The sequence below is a fragment of the Gymnoscopelus microlampas genome (genome assembly GCF_963454915.1).
Source record: "Gymnoscopelus microlampas genome assembly, chromosome: 4".
Lineage (NCBI taxonomy): Eukaryota > Metazoa > Chordata > Actinopteri > Myctophiformes > Myctophidae > Gymnoscopelus > Gymnoscopelus microlampas.
Window position 1 is genome coordinate 14,510,108 of NC_139941.1, and position 22,990 is coordinate 14,533,097.

The window sequence follows — 22,990 nt, forward strand, 5'->3', positions numbered from 1 at the left end:
AAATTCAAACCTTCTGTAACGTGCACAACATTGGATTACATATCGGTATATTCATCAACAAATCTGTATTGTTTCGGCGCTTGGGTGGTGTAGGGGTAAAGTTCCTGCCCACTAGAGACTAGGGGTTTGGAATCCTCCGCGGTGCTTCCAGCTTGGCCTGGGCATCCATATGATCACAATTGGCCATGTTCGTGGGAGGGAAGCCTGGTGGGTAGACCGGTCTCTGTCGGTTCGACTCCTGCAGTTTGGTCAGGGCACCTGTTCAGTGGGGTGTAGAACTGAGAGGAATAGCGTGTTCCTCAGCATGCGTTACGTGACACAACGCATGTAACTTACGTCTTCCCGGTGAAACTCCTCACTGTCTGGTGAAAATGAGCGGCGCCTTGACGTCACATGTAGGAGACGTGGTTGTATGTGCTCTCTCTCTGACCAACTGTAGGAGTAGCAGTGACAAAGGGACTAGAATACACTGGGAATGGGTAGACTAAATTGGGAGAAAAATTTAAAAAATCTGCATTTGTATTGTTTCATGAATGCCTAACCTGAGATTCTCCTGTGTGAGAGTAATACCACATGCAGAGCCGCAGACAACAACACAGCCAGAGCAGAAGCCGGCGCTAGATGTCCGGTCTGCATATATGAGTGGCGTTGTCACAGGGATCGCTACCAGAGTCAGCCCTTCTTCCAGACAACAGGACAAACAAGACAGCCGAATTGTGCATGTCCAGGCTAAAGGTAAAACAAACACATTCAGCTCTAGCATCAATTCAGCCATAGCACAAATTAAGAGGATTTTTTGCTATATACTGCTGTGTAAAGGTATGTTCACCATTGTCTGCCTATCTATTATCCTAGATATTCAAATTGGCCATTAGGAGGGAGGGTGGTCTCCATATATGGGCATAAAAGGGACAAAGACAGACAAGTACGGATACACTGACAAAGCCCCCGACACTATGATTTAGACATATCGGTTGAATCGGTGTGTGAACATACCCTAATAAGAACAAAATTCATAAACGTTGTAATAGAGAAACTAAGAGCCTGAAAGCCCTGATAGCAACCCCTGCTAGCAACCTCTCGTGAGTTGGTTTGAACCAACTCACATTGCAATCATAAGAACCATGTGTTTTCACTAGTGGGGCTAAAAAGGGAAGGCGAAAATTCAAAATGATTATTAGTCACAGAATTGGGGAGCATATTATTAGTGACGGATAGCATTGCAAAGATAGCTTCATAAGGTGCTAAATGTATGACTGTAGAACTCCCCATTTTGGTTCTATACACACATGCTTCAGTATCTTGACCCATCACCTATGAAGGCAGTGTCTGTGTATACGTCGACGACCCTGTTGATCCCTTGTCCCTTGCAGCGAGCCAGTGGCGTGCTTACTGTGAGCTGCTGGCCTTCGCCCATCCCTGTCTGTCCAGGGCCAAGGAGCTGGGGCTCAGCTACAGGGGAGACTTCAGCAGCCTGGACCCGGAGCAAACCCGATTCCTCCTCAAACAGCAGGAGAAGGAACTCAGCAGGACACAGGGACACGGTGAACAGCTAGTCTGTGTTTACATGAGGCATCCTTTACCACATTCACATTTGAATTTCCACCATTTGAGAGAAGAAAGTGCTATATACAGAATCAGAGGGCAAAGCCGTCTGTATATAGCACGTCTATTGCCTGTTTGTGTCAGATGTCAGACCTAATGAAGACCCGTTTGGGTTGAAACATTGTCATACTTTCTACTGGGAGCTGTTAAACAGTGTGCAGACTTCCCTTTCTTCTCTCCAATGTACGTATTGTTGTCCAGCACCTGTACACACTTACTTTTGGATGTGCGTGCTTCCCTTTGGACTCTATTTCCAATTTATTTACATTTCTTTCCAATTTAAAATGATCTGTGGTGCTGTGCTGTCTTTAAGTGGTTAATACACCAATGGTGTTGTGTTGTGTTGTTGCCTGGCAGATCAGGAGGTGCTGTTCAGCCAAGTGGCTCTGATACATGTGCTGGTGATGGTCAAGGACGTGCTGCTGAAATGTGACCTCAACACTGCTCTGGGTCAGTATCACATTGTAACACACCACGACATGAGACCCAAGAGTTCACAAACCGACTGACTGACTGACTGACTGACTGACTGACAAACAGGGGTTGGCATGACATGGGTTGACATGGCTGGTGAGCATGTGATGAATAGGACCTGGCTGGGAGTGATGTACTGTACACATGATGACAAAGGGCTATGATGCCTGTTTGCCAGTAATAGCCTCTTTCACTTTCACGTTTTTCTTTTTCAAAAGCTCATAATGCATCGGACTGCGACTCGTTGTGATCTTGTAGACTAGTTATTTAAGCAATTGTTCGGCGACACCATCGCATGACGAAATATAAAACTTAAGCTTATGTGGTTTTAAGAACATTATCACACATCATACTATTCATTCTGTATGCAAATAGGAGGATCCAGTCACATGGCCAAAATGATTGATGCACATGAAAATGTGACCGTAGGGTGATATGGTTGAGAAAATCAGTTTGTGATGCAATACTTCAGATGCATGAGAGACGATCTCTCAAACGCAGGTGTTGTGTAAAGCCTGAAACATACTCCATGCATGTACAGTACACAAATGTGTACACTTTAAGGTGCGCAAGGTCGATTTCATGCATCGCCACGTTCAGAAACGCATTGCAGTGAGGGTTTCTAATAGCAGGCTGAGGCAACAACAGAATGAAGCTGTCCTCTTTGATTTGTCTTCTGTTCTGCTCTATTTCCCATAGGCTGTAGTTTCAAATGTAACTCTGTAACCCACATACATAGTAAATAACAATGTTCTGTATGTGGGTTTATTACCTCCACCGGTGCATCAGAGTGCATGTTGAGGTTGTTAACCAGAGATGCGCTTTTGTCTGGCTGGGCCTGGCGTTTGCATTCTTGCGTGGAGTATGTCTTTAAATGTATCAAGGAAACTCAAAGGACATAGAATAGTACAAGCTCTTGTTATTACTTTTAGTTGGTTAAATATTCATAAAACCCAGGGGCCCAGGGTATCCTGCCAGAAAATCACACCTTCACCGCCCAGCTGAAGGTGCTCATTCCCTCTAAACATGCTGTTCATCCCTATTTTCTTCCAGTGCACTTTCAATCTGGCATCCCTATTTTGGACATGTCATTATAGTTGTAAAAAAAAAACTAGTAAAAAAAAAAAGAAAAAAAAACTGTCCCTTGCACCACACTGTCATACGAAGAAGTTTAAAATAAGGATGCATTTATGAAAAAAACATAAAAAGATGAAATATAGAGATAGAAGAAGGTTTCTCCCGATAATATATCGCGACAATATATTTTTGTGTAGCCCTGGTCAAGTGCACACACCACATATTAACATGTACAGCTTCTCCCTCTGTTTGTCTCCAGAGTACCTTCCCAAGGTAGCTGAGGCATGTGCAGGACAGAGGGTGGACCAGCTGGTGAGGAGGCTACAGGTCCTCCTCTACCTCAGCCAGAGGAACCAGGAGCCCTGCCCCAAAATCCTGGAGCTGCAGGAACAGCTGACTGTGTGGCTACGCAACAGGGAGGGACAGAACTCACAGGGAAAAGTCTGTATTAACCTTCAATGAATACACGTATGTCTGTTAACCCTTGAACCGCAGCATCCATATTCTGGGGGGAACATTATCCAAAAAATAGCCGATCTACAAACTCACAACACGTCACAATGTGATGCGCTGTGAGCTTGGTTATTTTATACAGAGACTTGGTGTAGAGGGAAAAACGCGGTCCAAGTACAGAGCCAACTCAGGTCCAATTTACTAAGTCTAGAGGGTTTAAGTGGTTAACCACTTTCACCTTGGTGTCCTAATTTTGGGCATGTCATTATAGGCAGGAAAGGACACGTAGTGAACTTGTAGATCGTCTATTTTAGAAATAATTTTGAAACTTTTTGGTTGTAGTTAACATGTTTTCCTTTCTGCTCTGGAGAACCCCACTGAGATCCAAGGATATCAGGGTTGGATTGTCTGGGAGGAATGTGGGAAAATCCATGCCTCTGCTTTTGATATGACCTCTGATATGATCATATGATAATATTTTTATGGGAGACTGAATTAAAAACATGCTTTTCCTTTTGAGAAAGGTACCGTGGACTGTCTGAGATGTTTGATATTTGTTTGATAATATCACAATTTAACTACGGTATTTAATTAAAATGTTAAAATAATGTTTTTACAAAATGAAACCCTGACTGACATTAGTGCATGTGTGTGTTGTTGCAGGTTCTAGTGATGACAGCAGTGGACTCTGACTGTGTCAGGACCATGCTCATCAACAGCCTGAGCCAAGTGACTGGTAAGAATATTTCATTGATGCAAATGTGCAACTAGGCACTTAAACGTATTATTACCTTCAACTCTCAAGATTTGTATTATTATACCTTACATACAAGTACAAAAATAGCATATCTGCAATGTGTGTGTGTGTGTGTGTGTGTGTGTGTGTGTGTGTGTGTGTGTGTGTGTGTGTGTGTGTGTGTGTGTGTGTGTGTGTGTGTGTGTGCGTGTGTGCGTGCGTCATAGGTGATAATGTAGTTGCATTGTGTCCTGAGGAGGGCAAAATGAAATTGAATGGTGCCAGGGTGATCAACAGGTGAGTCCATGTGGACAAATGTGATACATGTGTCATGAACAATGTAATATTCTTTGGCTGTATTTCCAGGTGCATACTGGTTATTAGACGTACCGTACACAATTTATGATTTTGATATTTCCATGTCAAACCATTCAGGGAAGCTTTGTGCCTTTGAGATCATTCTAAAAGACACCACATGATTCTACTGCTTCGTTTTAATATGAAATTGAGCTCTATGCATTTTCTTGACTTTTAACGTTGTGTACTTTCCGTATAAGCAAGCCAAGATGCAAATGCACATCACACTTTTACTCAATGTTAATTTATCCATTTGTCACTCAGAGTGTATGAATGTAACCAAATGGACTCCATTTGGTTACATTTCTACACTATGAGTTAAAGCTGCAATCTATGATACCTTGGATTCGAACCTAGGTGTCCCGCGCACAAGCACCAGAATTTCTACTACTGAGCTATGATGGAAAGTCCGTTTGGGCAGGGGAGATATTACATTTTAAGCACCATGCAATACTTCTTGTCAACCAGCAGTGGTCCTATCCAAGCACATCATCTAAAATTTCTCAGTGGAAAAGTAGGAAGACCACCTGCTACCACTGCGGATTACTTAGTTATATTGTATTAACATACTCCACCATACAGATCTGGTACAATGTAAAGTTCAGGATTTGACAGTGTATGCTCCTCTTCCACCAGCATGCGTGGCAGTGTGTGTGTAGTGGCGTGTAGCCAGCACGTGGCAGCAGACTTCCCCTGGCAGTGTTTCTCGCTGGTGGTAGAGTACCACCACTCAGGGCACTCCCCATGGGGGGCCATCTGCAGAGAGAAGAGCACCAGTCACCTCATGTTCCACACGGTCCTGCCCAGCGCTGGTCAGTGAATAATACACACTGTTTGTGACATTTTGCACCATTTCCCATCATTGGGCGTACATGCAATTTTGAAGAATCCTTAAGATGCTGCAGAATTATCAATATACTGTATGATGATTTCTTTATCATATTTTATATTTATTTTGCAAAGAACAAAGTGTGAGGCACACTGGTGTGCCTTGGGACAAAAGCACATTAGTATTGTAATATACAACAATTAAAATATTTATGAATGCTCTACTATATCAGTACTTAACTCATTTCCCAATACAGACCCTAAAAAGGATATTTTAAACTTTTTGTCTGGCATTAGTAATTAAAAATAAACATTTACAGTGTTATAGAGGCTATTTTGCTTGTATATGAATACAGGTGTGCCTTGAGATTTTGACTTTCACCGTGGTGTGACTCGGGCAACAAAACGTTTGAAAACCAGTGAGCTAGGTCAACCACCACATCACCAACAATGCGCGGTGCACAATCATCAACTATCAAACATGGATGTTATTTTAGGTTTTCATTAATACATTGAGCCTTAGTTATACAAGGCTCTGTGTGTCTATGTGTTTGTACTGTTATGTGTGCACCACTTTCATGCGCATGCGTGCTCTTCTGCCAGCAGAAGAGACAGCCTCTTGGTCCCTGGAAGAGAATGTTCCCTATGTGCTACTAGTAACAGAGGGGCTTCTCAACTGTCCACTGCTGCTGCAGACACTGGAATCAATGTAAGAGTTCACCATCACATCGGTACAGGTGGTTTATAAAGAACGGCGGTATCTTTCACTGTCATGATGAAATGTAATTTGGCCCTTGCCTTCCTGCAATATTGACATTTGGACGCTTTGGGCATGAAAAGACTGTGTGAGCTGGAACTCAGCCTAACATTCTGAACTGGAGTCTGGGCATTGGACCAAACACAAGCCCTGGCCCTTTTGCTATCCAAGCGAGAGGGCCTTGAAAAGCAAATGCATCCTAAGTCCATTCCAAGCGTGTCTGGCAAAGCTTAGCCTGGTGAATCACTGACACCTAATACTGTAAATCTCTTCTTAAAGCTGCAATCCATAAAGTTTAATGTCCTACCCGGGATTTGAACCACATTTCTATCACTCTTTCAAGAGGGAATCCCCAGTTGGCCAGGGGGAGATATTGCACTTGTGAGCTTCAGGTAGTACTAGTCAACCATAGTTGTTCTACTTGACACCAGGGTCTAAATGTCTCAATGGAAGAGTAGGGAGACCACCTCCAACCACTGCAGATATGCTAGTGATATTGTATTAGCATACTCTACCATACAGATTGATTCAAATACAATTATAATATATTAATGTTATATATTATATTAAAATATAATTTCATTCATTGAAATAAGTTCTAGATCGCATGCTTTAAAGAACGTTATCATCTTATTGCAAACTAGGAAACTGCTATGGACAGGTACAAATGTACATTATGCTTTTTGTTAGTGGTGATAAGTTATCAGATGCCATATGCCGGTGACATGGGTGTGTGTTTTGTTCTAGCTATAATATGACTGTGTTGGAGAGGGGCCACTGTCAGTCCTTACAGTTGCTGGGAGGGACCCATCACTACGCTGTGATCACAGTAGATGAGAGTACCGTCATTATCATTCAGGTACGGTACAGTCTTTGTTGTGCGACGGTGTCGCAGAGCCAAAATAGCTGATCTATAAGCTCACAACGTGTTGTGAGCTTATAGATTGGCTATTTTCAGTCTTTGACGCGCCATATGACAGAGCATAAATTAAGCATAACAGTTAATGTCCTCTGTATAAAATGTATGGAAGTTTAGTAAATATTTTTGGGGAAATTGATACAGTCATCAGTGTAATTACATAAATAGTTTAAGAAACAGAGGTTGTCTTAAAAGTGTAACTTAATGACAGGATTATAACCCCAAAATGAATTTGAAACAGACAATGTTGGGGTCACGTTTTGAATTGAAGGGCACCTTGAGGCACCAATTTAGGAGAGCCTTTTTCCTTCGTAATTTTTTATTCATTGTCTTTGTCTCCCTCTACTGCATTGGTGTTGTATGTAAAAGCTGAGCATTACACAGTCTCATTACTTTAACAAACTGTGTGTGTGTGTGTGTGTGTGTGTGTGTGTGTGTGTGTGTGTGTGTGTGTGTGTGTGTGTGTGTGTGTGTGTGTGTGTGCGAATGTAGGAGCAGGCAGAGCTGTGTCAGGACAGGGCCTGTGAGAGCATGGTGATGAGGTTGACTGCTCTGTCTCTGCAATACCGCTGCTGCTGGCTCATTCTACATTTTACAGGCAGCCAGGGAGAAGGGTACACACACACACACACACACACACATCACTGTGTTTAACAACTAATCTTAATATAATTGATCCTCACTAATGCTGATTATAATATGGTACCATTTTATCATGAGCATTAAGATTGAAAATGGGTGATGTCGGTCCTTTCCAAAAAACAAAAAAATAATATATATATAAATACATATATGTAATGCGTTGCCTGTAGATTGTCTAGATTTTTGCTATTTGTCGTACAACAAAGTATATGTATAAGGCTTATACAGGGGTGTATAGCGTATGTGTTTAACATCGCTGTCTCTGCATCTGTGTTATTTCAGATTGACCAGCCAAGGTTTCAGTAACTTGGTTTTGGTCTACTCATCTCTGGTGCTGTTTGGTATGAAGACAGAGGACCTAGATGTCAAGGTAACACTCTCTCTCTCATCACTGATATAGCAAGAGGCTAGCCTTCTGTGATAGGGTCTGTGTGTCTGTCTGTCTGCCTGGAACTAATATCGCAAACCGCTGAACCGATCAGCACCAAACCTTGTATGCACACTGCCAGTAGGCCACAGAAGTAGTTTAATTTTTATAATTTTTTAGATAGATATTTTTGGGGCTTTTTCTGCCTTTATTGATAGGAAAGTAGGCTGACAGGAAATGGGGAGAGAGATGGGGGGGGTGGGGGGGGGTGACACACAGCAAAGGTCGTCGGGATCGGGAGTCGAACCCGCGACACACTGTCAAGCTGGATTACCAACCTATGTGGTATGTGCCTGGACTGCTAGTCCAGCGGGCGCCCCCAGAAGTAGTTTTTTTCACATATGTTTCATACTTATAAGTTAAGTATCAATTTGAATATCTAACTTTATAATGCAAGACAATGAGGGCTGTAATTGCACTGAAACCTTGCCCAAAGTTGTAGTTACGACATAGACATATGTCATCATCTGACATCAATGATGCCTATGACATCAATGACGCCTCTATGACATCGGTCTATGACATCAGTCAATGACATCAGTCATAGGATAGGAGGCTACGACTGTTTTTTATGTAGATTTAGAGAGGTCACATTCGCTCCAGTCCTTTCTGCAAATGTTTCGCTTGTTATAATGGAGGCAGCTAACGCAGAAGAGGTGCACCTGAGGCACGTGGAGACAGATGTCCTGATTCCAAAAATGATGAGGGAGAAAGCCAAGGAGCGATGTGTTCAGAACGTTGAAACCTTCAGCCAGTGCTGTAAGAAGGCGGGTTTTCTCATGGCGTTTAGGTGTCGAGAAGAGAACGCGGCGCTGAAGGAGTGCCTCACACTGCATTACAAAGACCCTGTCTTCTTCCAGGAGTGTAAGCAAGAGTACGTCCGAGAGAAGTTGGAGTTTCAAAGGACAGGGATTCCAGCCAAAAACAGGAAAACAAAACTCCCCGCCAGCATGTAAACAAACAAACAAGCAGGCGAAAGCAATAAAGCAGTGGTTCTCAACTTGTGGGGTCCCCACATGATTTTGGGGGGTCCCCAGATGATAGTGAAGTGACAATTTAAGGACTTTTAAGACCTTTTTTTAATACCTTAAAAAAGCAACAGCAAAAGTAATCAATAAACTAGTATAAAACATTGGCCAAATTGTCAAAAAATATAAGAAAGAGACAAAAAAAAAAAATAGCCGATCTACAAGGCGTTGTGAGCTTGTAGATCGGCTGTTTTCACAATATTTATCTGTGGAACCGAGTCAAACAAAATGGGGGGTCCCCAGTTCAAATATGATTATTTTGGGGGGTTGCAGCCTGAAAAGCTTGAGAACCACTGCGATAAAGGAACAACATAGAAACAATAAAGCAACGGGCTGGTCACATGATGTCCGAGATCCACTGTGGAACCACTGCATGCCACGTGTCTGTGTGGATCCCGAGGTCCACATAATTAGCTAGTTTTTTGCAATGACAAGTTAACCCTGATGTATGGTTGATGTTTTCATTGTCTGTGATGTGCTGTGAAGGTGCTGATAGCATCAGAGGTGGAGGACATAGCCAGGTGGATCAGCAAGATCTGCTTCTACAGTCTGATGGCCAGCAGTGATGACCCTGTCAGATATCTGGACAGAAGCTGGCTGACCATCATGCCCTCAGAGGTAACTATGGCACCATGCTGATGGAACAACCACCACCCCCATCCCAACAACAACACCATTCACCTGATTTCAGTCCCTCAGCGCTCCTCTGGGGGGGACTGCACTCCGTCTGTCCTTCCTCCTGTCTGAGATCTTGTCAGTACCGTACAGTACATGACAGTATAGGGGTGCACAGTAAATCAGACTAAAGGCCTTGATACCTTGCAAGCATCAGACACCCAGTCATGGCACAGAGACCATCCGAAATTGTATTTCTTAACACGTGTCAGTGATGCTTTCAGTGTGACGCAGAGTTAATCGATTATGAGAAAAAATATCTATTTGAATAAAATAATCGATTTTGAGTAAAACATTGACATTTTTTTATTTCTTTTTCTGTGTGTGTGCGTGCATGTGCATGTTTGCTTGCGCGTGTGTGTGCGCGTCTGCCTCTCACCCACTAGGAGGAGACACGTCTGTCAGGTTTCCCTTGTTTGAACCCTCTGCTGAGCCAGCTGATGTTAAGAAGGGCCCCGTCCCTCCAGTGGCTCCTGGGGGCCTCTCTCTCTCAGCTGGAGGGGCTGCTGCCTGAGGCCCCACACAAAGTCCTCAAGGTCAGTGGTTCTCAGATGTTTTCATTTCAAGGACCCCCAGTTGGGTGTGCGTGATTAGACCCCATAACTCTTGAGAGTGTACAAATGGAACCAAATGGCAACCAAAAGCTCACAGCGTGCCGCGGCGTGTTGTGAGCTTGTAGATCGGCTATTTTCGGAGAATTGCTGTAGAGGGAAAAAAATGTATACATAGGTTTAAGTGGTCTTTTTCTCTCTCCGTTTCAGCTTTTCAGCGACACCACGTCCCTGTACGAGCTGACCACAGACCCCTCCCCGCCACAGTCCCACGCCCCGTTCATCCAGAAACAGCCCACTCCACCAGGCAGCCCCTGGACCACCAGCAGGGCCCCTCAACACACCCTCCGCGACCCCCAACCAGAGCCATTCATAGGCGGGCACACCGCTACCTTCCTAGCCAGCTCCCCCTGCAGGGCAGAGAGAAGCATCACAGGCAGCTTCTGCGATCCAGACTCGGCCGTGGTGGCCACGCAGAGAGCCAACGCCGACTTCCATGTAGATCTGAGCGGCTCCGAGGCCCACTTCCAGAACAAGTGGTCCATCAGTCCATGGAAGGAGAAGGAAAAGGGGGAGACCAGGTTCTCTGGCTGGGAGGGAGCGGCCGGGGGGAGTGTTATAGAAAGAGGAGGTACGGTATAGGCCTGTCATAATTATTACATTGTCTCTGTCGGGGTGGAAACCTCATATGACCAAAACTGTTACTTTTCAGGATTCTAATTCAAAAGTATCAAAAGTAGCAGATCTACTACTTTGTGTGACGCTGTAGGATGATCGAGTAGGGCGTTAATTTACCAAACAAATACAAAAAGTGAAGAATATGGAGATAGGAGGTTTCTACCTGACAACAACATATTAATCACCTGATCGCTAATTATTTTTGAGCTAATCACAATTATATTTTCATAATCGCTGGAATCGTTTCCATTCATCCATACAAGACAGCTGTATGTACATTGGCTATTTTCACTATTTGTGAAACATTATAGTATAGTATACAGTATAAAACAGTATGAAATGGTGGCCTCAGTACATTATTTATTTATATTATTGGTACCAGTCATTTTGTCATTTCTTTGTATATTTCAATAGTAGGCTTTGTATTTTTAAGTTACTTGTCATATGTGCCCTGTACAATTCCTGCTTACAAAGCCTAAAAGGCACAAAAATGTAAATGTGATTTATATGCTCCAACCCTCAATGCCAAAAACACAATTAAATAATTATTATTTGTATCATTGCCAACTAACATTTCATGATGGTGACAGCGCTAAGGGCAGGCGAAGAGTGGATGCGGAGGTCTCCAGAAAACCAGGACCTCTACACCACCTCTCCACCCGACAGCGGTCCCTTTAACCAGGACCTCTACACCAGCACCTCTCCACCCGACAGCGGTCCCTTTAACCAGGGCCTCTACACCACCACCTCTCCACCCGACGGCAGTGCCTTTAAGGAGCCGTTGGACTCGCCCTTCAGTTACAGCATCAGCCCTCAGCAGCCGGCCTACGGCAACACAAGTAGGGCAGCAACAGTTCATTCAACTTAATCCATTTAATCCATTATAAAAATAAATAAATAATCGATTTGAAGGATTTCAATATAATCAATTTCGGTAAAAATAAATAAATAGCCGATCTTCAAGCTAACAATGCAAGATCGGCTAGTTTGCTGTTTGTTATATGACAAAGTATATAGAGCTTAAGTGATTTATTAAGGGATTTATTTTGTGTCCCCGATTATTAGTAATTATTTCTAGCCTTGAGTACTTTTCTTTTCTACAGTACACCATGTTCAATTGAATACAGTACAGGTATACACAGACATAAAATGCATGCCGACTGTATGTTGTTTGTTTAAATAAAAATGAGCATAAATGGTCAGTGGGGGCTACAAATGTTGAGCCTAATCAACTAATATTATATTGCTAATAATTTAGTAGATTATAAAAATAAAATAAAAATGTACAATTAAAAAAATCTTTTTCATTCATTTTTGATTAATTGAAAAAGTAATAGAGTAATCACTGAGAAAATAATAAATAGTTGTAGCCCTAAACAGAAGTGCAATGTTCTCCTCTTCTGCAGGCTATACTGACCAGCAGCAGCACCCAGAAAGCCTCTACCGCTGTGATGGTCTGAAGTCCCCCAGACAGACAGTGTCATGGGGAGGAGAAGGAGGAGGAGGAGGTGACAGTGGCAGTCTCTACGGTGATACTGGCACTGCTAGGATTTCCCCCGACTATGGCACCAAATGCTGGATGGGCCAAGAGAGGAAGAGGAGCGGCGAGGCTGCAGGCATGGTTGCTCCAGGTGAAGAAGAGTTAATCACACAAACCATAGCGTCCATATTCTGAGCCACACATTCGGCGCAAATAGTCAATCTACAAGCATGTAGATCGGCTATTTACGAGGGAGATATTTGGTATATTAAACCCCTGCGGGACCCCACTCAACCAAGTGTATTTAGGGTTTATGTGGTTAAAGGGAAAACATCTTGATTTTCAGCATTATATGTAAATATTCATTGTAACTTGAATAACATTGTAACATTGCCCTTTATTCCCGTTTCACATGTTGTAGGCAACATATTCCCACTCAGGTCATTTTATAGTGATGTTTTGGGGCAAAATCTGACCAATGCGTCGCCTGTTTGATATGATGGGACCCATGTTATGTCATTTTTCAACGCTTCTGGTAGTTCCGCCCACTGGCGAATGTGGAAGTACCATTCTCATTCTCACTCCCAACTCGAAATAGATTGACACAACATTTAGTCAAAAGCGGACTTGAGCCCACTCCATTTAACCATATGAACCCTTGTGTCTTTATTCTGGGCATGTAATGATAGGCCAACATTTGTTCAAATAGTGGCAAAAACAGCAGATCAGCTGTTTTCGGAAAGGAGATTTGGTGTAGAGGGGAAAATGGAAGTGGTTAATGCATGTACGAACGTGTGTTTGCTTTGCAGTGCTGACACCATTGAAGAGGGGAAAGCTGAGCTATGAGAGAGTTCCCGGTAGAATTGATGGACAGACAAGGCTCAAGTTTTTCTAGACTCCATGACTGATCCCGTTCCTATGGCCTGGCAATGATTTGTAAATGCAAGTACACAGTGTTCCCTTAAACGAATCAAATTGGATTTTAATTATCAAATTTTACAATACAAAATACTCTAGCAAAAGAGATGTTTCCTTTTTTTTACATGTAAAAATGGAACCCGCATTTAACATTTAAATTAAGTTTGAAATTAACTGTGATTTGTGAGGATTTGATATGGATACATTTTCAGATAAATGTTCATTCTGGCTGTAAACGTCTGCGGTGCTTTTTTGCGGTGCTTGACCTTTTCCTGTGATGTCTGATTGTAGCCAGACAACAAGCATGTGGACAAGAGTCACGCTAAGTAACTATTTACCCCACAGGTCCTGTTAACCACTTTAAACTGGTGTCCCTATTTTGGGCATGTCATTATAGGAGAACATTTTCAGAAATGTTTTAAAGATATAAAAAATAGTTCTGTCACCGTTTTTGTGGTTGTTGTTCTACAGTACACAAGCAGTCATTTCACTCACATGATGATGCTAATGATAATAATAATAATTATTATTATTAACAGTTTATTTGTATAGCATGTTTCCAAACAGTTAGAACGTGCAGCAAGATAACAACAAAGAGATAAAACGTCTACATAAAAATCTGAAGGTAAATCGTTAAATAAATTTAAAACAATTAGCATCAAATAACAGAACAGACAAAAAATCCATACAAGGAAATGTGCATGGATAGAAGGGGTAATAAAATACACACTGATAGTAGGGAAGATTTATCCCTTTGGAATATACAATATTAAAGAGAAACATTTATTCATTCTGCATGTTTGCCAAAGGCAGTGCTACATTGATTGTACGACCTACTGTACGGTTCAAGAGTACGTGAAGTGGGCTGTTGGACATTTCTTATTTGAAAAATACTACACGTAGCCAGGGATGAGCTGTTCACAGACACAGACGGGCAGGGGCGAAAACATAGTGTCCGGCCTTCAGCCATCCGGCCTGGCGGAGACAACAAAAAAGGTTAGGTTAAACATGGAGATAGTTGCCTGACTGGTGTGTGCACATGGATTTCTGTTTTTACAAAGCGTAATTCCTAATATTGAAATCCATATTCCATCTCTGATTTATTTATTTATTTTCATTTAGTTTTTTTGGGGGGGAAGCCAAACTGATAAAGGCTTCTCCCATTTTAGCAGCTCAAATAGTGTGTGTGTGTCCTGCCCCCCCCCCCTCCCTTTTCATTTAGCGGAGCAATCCCCTTATCTGCGTCTCTCAGCATGTGGAGAGTGTGCTTATCTTGGCGAGCCAGCAGAGTGAAGCCCACCCCCTCAGGAATGATCCCCCCAGACAAAGAGCACCTCCCCCGGGGGACATGGACGCCTCCCCGCTTTTAGCCCCCCCCTGCCCCCCCCCCACACACACACACACCCTCTGTCCATCCGTACACTTGGCCAGACACCATCAATTACCACCTACTGCAGTCTCTGCCTCTCTCTGCCCTCGCCACCTTCTAACGCCATGTCATGCACCGGAAATAGCCGATCTACAAGCTCACGACGCTTCGTGATGCTTGAACGCGTTGTGAGCTTGTACATCGGCTATTTCCGGTGCACGACACCGCCGTGCGACTAAGTACAAATCAGGCACAAGCCGAACAAAAAGATGTCCGAAATGGCTGTTTGTTTGTTTTTTACGGCCCGGGAAACAAAAGCAGAGTGGAAGATGGTTAAAGGACCCCCCCCCCCCTAACCACCACCACGTGGAGGCTAGGTAAACAGTGGTAATGGTGCAGTAATTGCCTCCCAACCACACGTTGGCCCTGCAATGAATGGAACACACAAGATATATTGTGGGAATTAACAGGCTGTTTAAACCTATGCTATCCTTTAGAGCTGGCTACTGCGCTAAAAGGTCAAACTGCTGTTATTCTTTATAGCAGGCGGCTCCTCACTCCCATACTTTTAATTAGTTGGATTTGCTGGGGAGGGGGGTTGGTGGGAATCCATGCCCCTGCTTTCGATATTCCCCCTCTAGTCATTAATTTGTATCGCCGGTGGGGATATGTTTTGTCCCTGCTACCGGCCCGACTGGTTTGATATTTATGTTTGATAATATATCATTATTTAATAATTGTATTAAAAATATATATTAACCTTCGTGTTTGGGCCAATTCTCAGAATCTGCTTACATTTTTTTTCTTTTTTTAATATGCGAGGCATTGTGACCTTGTAGATTAGGGTTGTTTTTCGCTAATTTGTCGTATGACAAAGTATGTATATAAGTGGTATTTCTGACATTTTTAGACACTATATTTGACCACGAGCATCTATACTTTGACTCAAGTACTGGGGTTGAGTACTTTGTCCGCCACTGCTTGTGAGTGTGTCTGCAGACCATGAAGCCCCACAGCCAGCCAGAGAGCCATGGAGCCTGCAGGTGCAGCCCATGCAGCAAGGGGTCCATGAATGCCTCCGATTCAGAGGCAGCCCCCATCGGCTCGGCCCCGTTCTCCGGGCCTGTAGGGCTAATCCCGGCCCCTAATCGGATTATGTAAATTCCTACTCCTCACAGAGAGATTTTTATGGAAGGCTGCGTCTTTGAAACAACACTTGAAGGGTGTAAAAAAAAAAAAAAACTGAACAGCGACAATTGGTTAAACTAGACGTTGGGCTGTTTTGATCTGGACGGAGGTTGAAAGTGGGCGTCGGAAAGAGGGAGGGGGGGGGTGGGGGGTGGGGTGGAAGAAGGGTAAAAGTAGCAATACCACAATGAAGAAGTAAAAGGCCTGTATTCCAAATTGTACTTGAGTAAAAGTACCAAAGTATTGACATCAATATAAGTACCAAAAGTAAAAAAAGTACTCATTATGCAGAATGTCCTATCGACAATAGCACATCTTCAAGCTCACAACACGGCGCATTGGGACGCATTGTGAGCTTGTAGATCGGCTATTTTCTAATAGACAAAGCTTAATTTGATTAAAGTATGCTTTTGTAATTATAATCTAAATCTACAAAGTAACCTTCAACAACAGTTTTCAAATTGTAGTGGAGTAAAAAGTAGTACAATATTTGCCTCTGAGATGTAGTGGAGTATAAGTATAAACGTGGACAAATGGACATACTTGAGTAAAGAATTGTACTCAAGGACACTACTTGAGTAAATGTAATTAGTTACTTTCCCCCACTGGGTGGAGGCGGGGATGTAGTGAGGAGTGGCTGGAGTACGAGGTGGCTTGCGCTCATGCGTGTGACCGGGGACCCCGTGCCGCGCTCTCCCCCGATTTCCCCCTGTAATTTATGTGTGGCCCTCGGAATGGGCTCAACAAGATTACCATAGTCATAACAAAACCCATATTGTGCGACTGTCAATCTGGATATGGTATTTTTACCTTTTGAGTTCCAATCAGGCCCAAATTCAAGAGTGGAGGAGCCAGTAGTCTCAGGGTCTTTACTCTTTACTATTGGGGGGGGGGGTTAGCCATGGATAATGTCTGAGGCAAAGAAACAAGCGTCCACAAGCACAAGCGAAGGATCAGAGAGGGTGAAACATCTCAGTTTCCCCCTTCAATGGGAATTTATTTGTCACCTCTAATGCTAACCTTCAAGGATTAAACGAGCAATGAATCATAAAGGCTTGTAGAAATGGTGGTTTAAAGCGCCGCTGATTGCGAGAGCTGTCGAACTGAATTCAGCACCTCACACGGAATGATGGAAGAGTAGCGTTTAGAACAGTGATTCTCCCTTTTTAATTTCAAGGACCCCCAGTTTGATATGCATGAGGCCACGGACCCCATTTCATACCAAATGGGGGTCTGTTTGGGACTACTCCAATCCACATTGTCAAATCCTCAGTGTTTATTTATCTCTCAGAGTGTACAAATGGAACCAAATGGACCCATTTGGTTCCATTTGTACACTCATAGTTAGACCTGTACGTGTCCATTTGGACCCCCTGGTGGTCCCCGGACCCGGCGTTGAGAAACAGTGGTTTAGAAGGCAAGAATTGACGCATGTCATAATTATCACATCCCGTCAAGACACCCACCCACCCCCACACAAATTATACATTTGCCCTATGGGATCACACACAAACACACACACACACACACACACACACACACACACACACACACACACGCACCTCTTTCTGCCGTTGAACAATACTTACAATGCAACAGAGCGGAGAGGCTCGACGACAGTGCACGTCACACAATGGAGCTTTGCCCTGCTATAAAATGTGAGATGTGTGCATGCACCAGTCTTCCCCCTTCTCTCTCTCTCTCTCCCTCTCTCTTTCTCTGTCTCCCTTTCCCTCGCTCTCTCCCTCCCTCTTTGGCGCACAAGGAGCAGTCAGAGTGCATGAGAGGACGTTACAGAGTGGAGCCATACATACGCTGGACTACTGCAGTATAGTGGATATACTACTGCTGACCTGAGGATACACAGCCACTCTGCAACTGATACCTCTGCACGTCAGCGTGCACACACACACACACACACACACACAGACCAGGTGAGAATTTTGAGTTCATCATCCGCAGGTTTTAATTTCCTTTTCATCATTTTGATTTTATTTCCGTAATTTAAAAATGCGGTCAGAGATGTACTGTATCACCGGGGATGACGCACTTTTTTTTTCATACTTTGGAAATAATTTTTTTGCATAGATGTTGTAGAGGTGACGCCGCAACGTAACAGATAGTTGGTGTAGAAGAATGAATTTACTTTTTCATCTACAAGATTTTATAATTTTTTGGAGGTCGGAGGACATTAAAACCCTATATATTGTGTTGATTGCAGTCCCCCAGGGCTCTATACTAGGTCCTCTACACCAAGTCTCTTTGCTGAAAATAGTGGATATACAGTACAAGCTGATAATGCGCCGTGACGCATTGTCAGCTTGTAGATCTGCTAATTTCACGGAATGTTTGCCCCACAATACGGTCGCTAGAATTCATGTGATTAACGTTACGCTTCCTCACCTCCAGTGAGCCAGCCGGGCCGGCCGCCATGACCAGGAAGGTGTTCACCAACACGAGGGAGCGCTGGCGCCAGCACAACGTCAACACCGCCTTCGCCGAACTCCGCAAGCTCATCCCTACGCACCCGCCGGAGAAGAAGCTCAGCAAGAACGAGATCCTGCGCCTGGCCATGCGCTACATCAACTTCCTGGTGCAGCTCCTGGAGAGCCAAAACGGCGGGCAGCCGGCCTCCCACCACTCGCCCACCGCCCTGCTCACCTTGCTCAGGGGCAACGTGGAGAGCCTCCACACTTCTTCTTCCCCTCGGGGACCCTGGGGCCTGGCCAGCAGTGACACAGATGCCGCGTCCCCCGAGTCCAGCTGTGGCAGCTCAGAAGCCTGGTAGTACAGACCAGAGCTCGCCCATGTTGTCTTGGAGTGGACTTTGCCTTTCCGGGTTTTTTTTTTAACCTACATCCTGGGGTGAAACTGGTACTTTGGTCCCATCGGTAGGGCTGGGCGATATGGGCAAAAATGAAACATCACAATATTTGGACGGAATACCTCAATATTAATATTGTAACGATAATATTTTATTTGGATGATAATATATATTTTTCTTTTATAAAAATGTATTGGCTATTTTAACTATTTCTGAAAGTTTTTGAAAGTATAAAATAGGGCTTATATGATTAAACCCAGGAAAATACATTACTTGTGCCATATCACAATATTATATCCAAAATCCCAGACGATATCTAGTCTCATATCACTATCGATATAATATTGATATATTGCCCAGCCCTAGTCCAGAGCTGCCCGTGTTCGTTTGAACTGGACTTTATTTTCTTTTTGACCCACGTCCTGGGGTGAAACTGGTATTTTTGTCCCATCGGTACTGGTATTCTGTATTTTCCCCCCAACACCCAGTTTGTCCAGCTTGTCCTGCGGTTTTCACCAGCTCCAAAAGCAGAGGATACAGCATTATGTTTGTTGGACACCACTGTACACCGAACTGAAATGTGGTTGGATATACCCACCTTAAGTCCTCTTGAAAATATCTGCAGGTGAATACTATAGGCGACGGGAGCCTGTGTAAAGACAAATGTTGATGTTATTCTGCATGGATGTAAAAATTGGATGTACAGTGTTCCCATCATGTCTTCATGTTAATATTCCTTGTCGCTGGCAAAGCTGGAACTAATTTAGTTTTTCATTAAAGAGGGCGTTTTGCCACAGAGGAGAATGGAAGGGGATTAAGGAATTTCTCATTTCAAGCAATAGTCTCACCAAGGCATGTTGAATTGATAACGGCACACCCAATTCACCAAGGACCGCAATCATTCTGAAATAGCCAAGGGCACTTTTTTTTGTCGACATGCTGATTTTCAGAGGGGACTACATTATACGTGTATTTATTTATCATGGTTATTTTTATTTGGGAAATACATTATTTATTTCAATACCCTTCAATGAGATAATGTTCTGTAATTGTGTCGATTATCCATTTGTCATAAGAGGAACTGGGCTGATGAATTTTGGCAAAACTGACAATCTTTTGTGAAGAATTGATAAGACCACACTTTCTCATTTGAATCTTCATTTGCTCCTTTTGTACATTAAGCATGTCATTTAGCCAAAGATTGCTAATTAATTGATTGTCTGTCGTCACGGCTATTGTGATAATTATCTTACAATACCTCTTTTGAAAATACGTTTTGTTTGCCTGTGAATAAACAGTATGCTATTTATTTGAACTATTTATTTAATAAATGATTTGGTAAGAAACTATTTTTGAATCGTTTGTGTTATTCGTGAAGAGGAGAACACTCCACATTATGGATTTGGAAATGTAACTGTATAACTGTATAATATAAATATAACCATTTATATGATACAAAACCTTTTAACCACAGCCATATGTTTACTTCAGTTGTTTGAAAATAGCAGATTTAAAAGCTTACAATATGTCGCAGCTCAACATGGTGTGGCCTTGTAGATCTGCCATTTTTTTTAAAAACACGTTTATTTTAAAATATCAAATGAAAATAGATTTTATTAGCATTACCTTTAGGTGTATTTACTTATTTTATTTATTCTATGTATTTGTATTTCTTATTACTTGTTACATTGAGTGGGACATAATGCTGATAAATAATCTTTGACAAATTGTGTAAATTAAAAAAAAAAAACATTTTATTACGCTGCAATAGAGGATTGTTTTAATACGTGTTTCATTATTCCAGTTTTCCTGTATATTATCCCATTCCTATGAAAAATACTGGTTATACTAATTGACACAACCCAGTTGACAATGTTGCTACTTGCTTCTACAGTAAAATGTTACTCTTTGCTAAAGAAAGTGACACTGAAAATCAAGCATGAGTGTCAATAAGGTCAGGTGTGTGTGTGTGTGTGTGTGTGTGTGTGTGTGTGTGTGTGTGTGTGTGTGTGTGTGTGTGTGTGTGTGTGTGCGTGTGCGTGTGCGTGTGCGTGTGCGTGTGTGTGTGTGTGTGTTTCACATACAGTATAAGGACGTACCCAAAATACCGTAGCTCAACTCAACTTTGTCACATCACAGGTTTACAAGAGTAAAGGAGCGGGTGAAATTCTTTACAAGCTCCCATCAGTTTCAAGAAATGTGGAGAGATATATAAGATGCAATACATTTAAAGTAGCAGATTATAACCATCACAGAGTGTACTGTCTATAGTCCTATACAGTATACACAGATATACTGTATACACATGCATGGGTGGAAGAAAAACATATTTTGATACAAATTGCAAATACTGCGTAAAAAAAAAAGTGAAATACTGGTCTGAGAAATGTATTTGAGATACAAATAAAAATGTAGCATTTTGAAAATACATGAAAATACATTTTATAAAAACTGATGCAATGATTAGTCAATCCATAGATTGACTGCCAAATATTCAATGAATTGCCTATGTCAGAATTTCTAAGGATAAATTGATCATACAAGCAGGGTGTTTTTCATGGTGTTTGGAGTAGGTAGTCAAAAATGTTTACCACTGTGTGTGAGAGCGCAGGCCAGAGTGACCTTGATATCATCGAAAGCTACACAAGAACTATGGCATACCATGATACTGACACCAGGATACTCATCAGAATACTGAAACCAGGATTCTGACCAGGATACTAACACCAGGATACTGCCACCAGGACCATGATACTGACACCAGGATACTGAAACCAGGATACCGACACCAGGACACTGACCAGGATACTGATTAGGATTCTGACCAGGATACTGACACCAGGACCATGATACTGACACCAGTATACTGACATCAGGACCATGATACTGACACCAGGTCATAATACTGACATAGTATACTGACACCAGGACCATGATACTGACACTAGGATACTGACACCAGGACCATGATACTGACACAGTATACTGACACCAGTATACTGAAATCAGGACCATGATATTGACACCAGGATACTGACACGAGGATACGGACACATATCACCACAAATAATCAAGTATAGGCTTGTCTGACCATTTATGGGTTATGCAGTAATGTAGTTTTCACAAAAGTAAACTATCTTTAATGCATAAGGACATTTCCATGAGTTGAGGAAAGGTGATGTGAAGTCTGTCCCAAGACCTGCCCTAATCTGCCTCTCATTTGTGGTTGAAATTGTTCTGAGGGTGGGTAACCCAATCAGAGGCAGAGTAGAAGTGACATCTCACATTGTGTGTATTTTTGTATTCCACAGTATAAACCTTTAATGTTTAAAATGTGTCAATTTAAAATACAAAATCTGAAAGTATATTGATACAAATTGCTTAAATGTTTTCCCATCCTAGCCAAATACAAATGACAAAAAAAGTATTTGAAGTACGTATTTCAAATACATGTATCTAGAATATTGCCTTATCTCTGGATACAGGGACACCGGGGTGAAGTGCTTAACACCATTACAGATCTTCTGTCGTACTTGACATGTTTCTTATTGTGAAATTACTTCACACAGTAGAAAAGCAGAAATAGAATACAGCTGCTCTCAGTGTGTTTAGGGTCTTTTGTGTGTACTCAATGGGCCCTGTGATATGTGACCACTACATGTCCACTGCTGACCGTGTGGACACAACTGTGACCCCCTGCCCTCCGGCCAGTGACCAGGGGCCCCGAGAGACGAGAGGTTGAGGAGATAGCCACCGCTTAACTTGTGGCCCCGGGGTCACAGGTTACTCGGGAGTCAAAGCACTGACCACTGGCTGGAAAGACAGATGCACATCCTCCTAGATGTCTTAGATGTCTTACATCGTCTCGCTTTCAATATAATGAGACAAAATGGATATTTGCTAATTGAGTGGTCGCTGTCTGAAACAAGTCCCCAGGACTTTTTTGACTTTTGACTTGATATCTGACTGTACCTCGTGCTGTTTACATTTCCGACTAATAAAGT

At 42.6% G+C, this 22,990-nt stretch overlaps 2 protein-coding genes across 2 annotated transcripts; both read left to right on the top strand.

Annotated features, from left to right (window-relative positions):
* Positions 1-8,907: 8,907 nt before the first annotated feature.
* Positions 8,908-9,231, top strand: LOC311043436 (COX assembly mitochondrial protein homolog; the record flags this gene model as incomplete). The annotated part of the gene is made up of 1 exon (XM_084054675.1): positions 8,908-9,231. One exon carries the CDS (start codon positions 8,908-8,910, stop codon positions 9,229-9,231), a length of 324 nt encoding a protein of 107 aa, XP_083910801.1.
* Positions 9,232-18,593: 9,362 nt separating this feature from the next.
* Positions 18,594-18,950, top strand: tal2 (T-cell acute lymphocytic leukemia 2; the record flags this gene model as incomplete). Its single annotated transcript, XM_084055209.1, has 1 exon — positions 18,594-18,950. The coding sequence occupies one exon, from the start codon at positions 18,594-18,596 to the stop codon at positions 18,948-18,950; it is 357 nt and encodes a 118-aa protein (XP_083911335.1).
* Between the last annotated feature and the right edge of the window lie 4,040 nt (positions 18,951-22,990).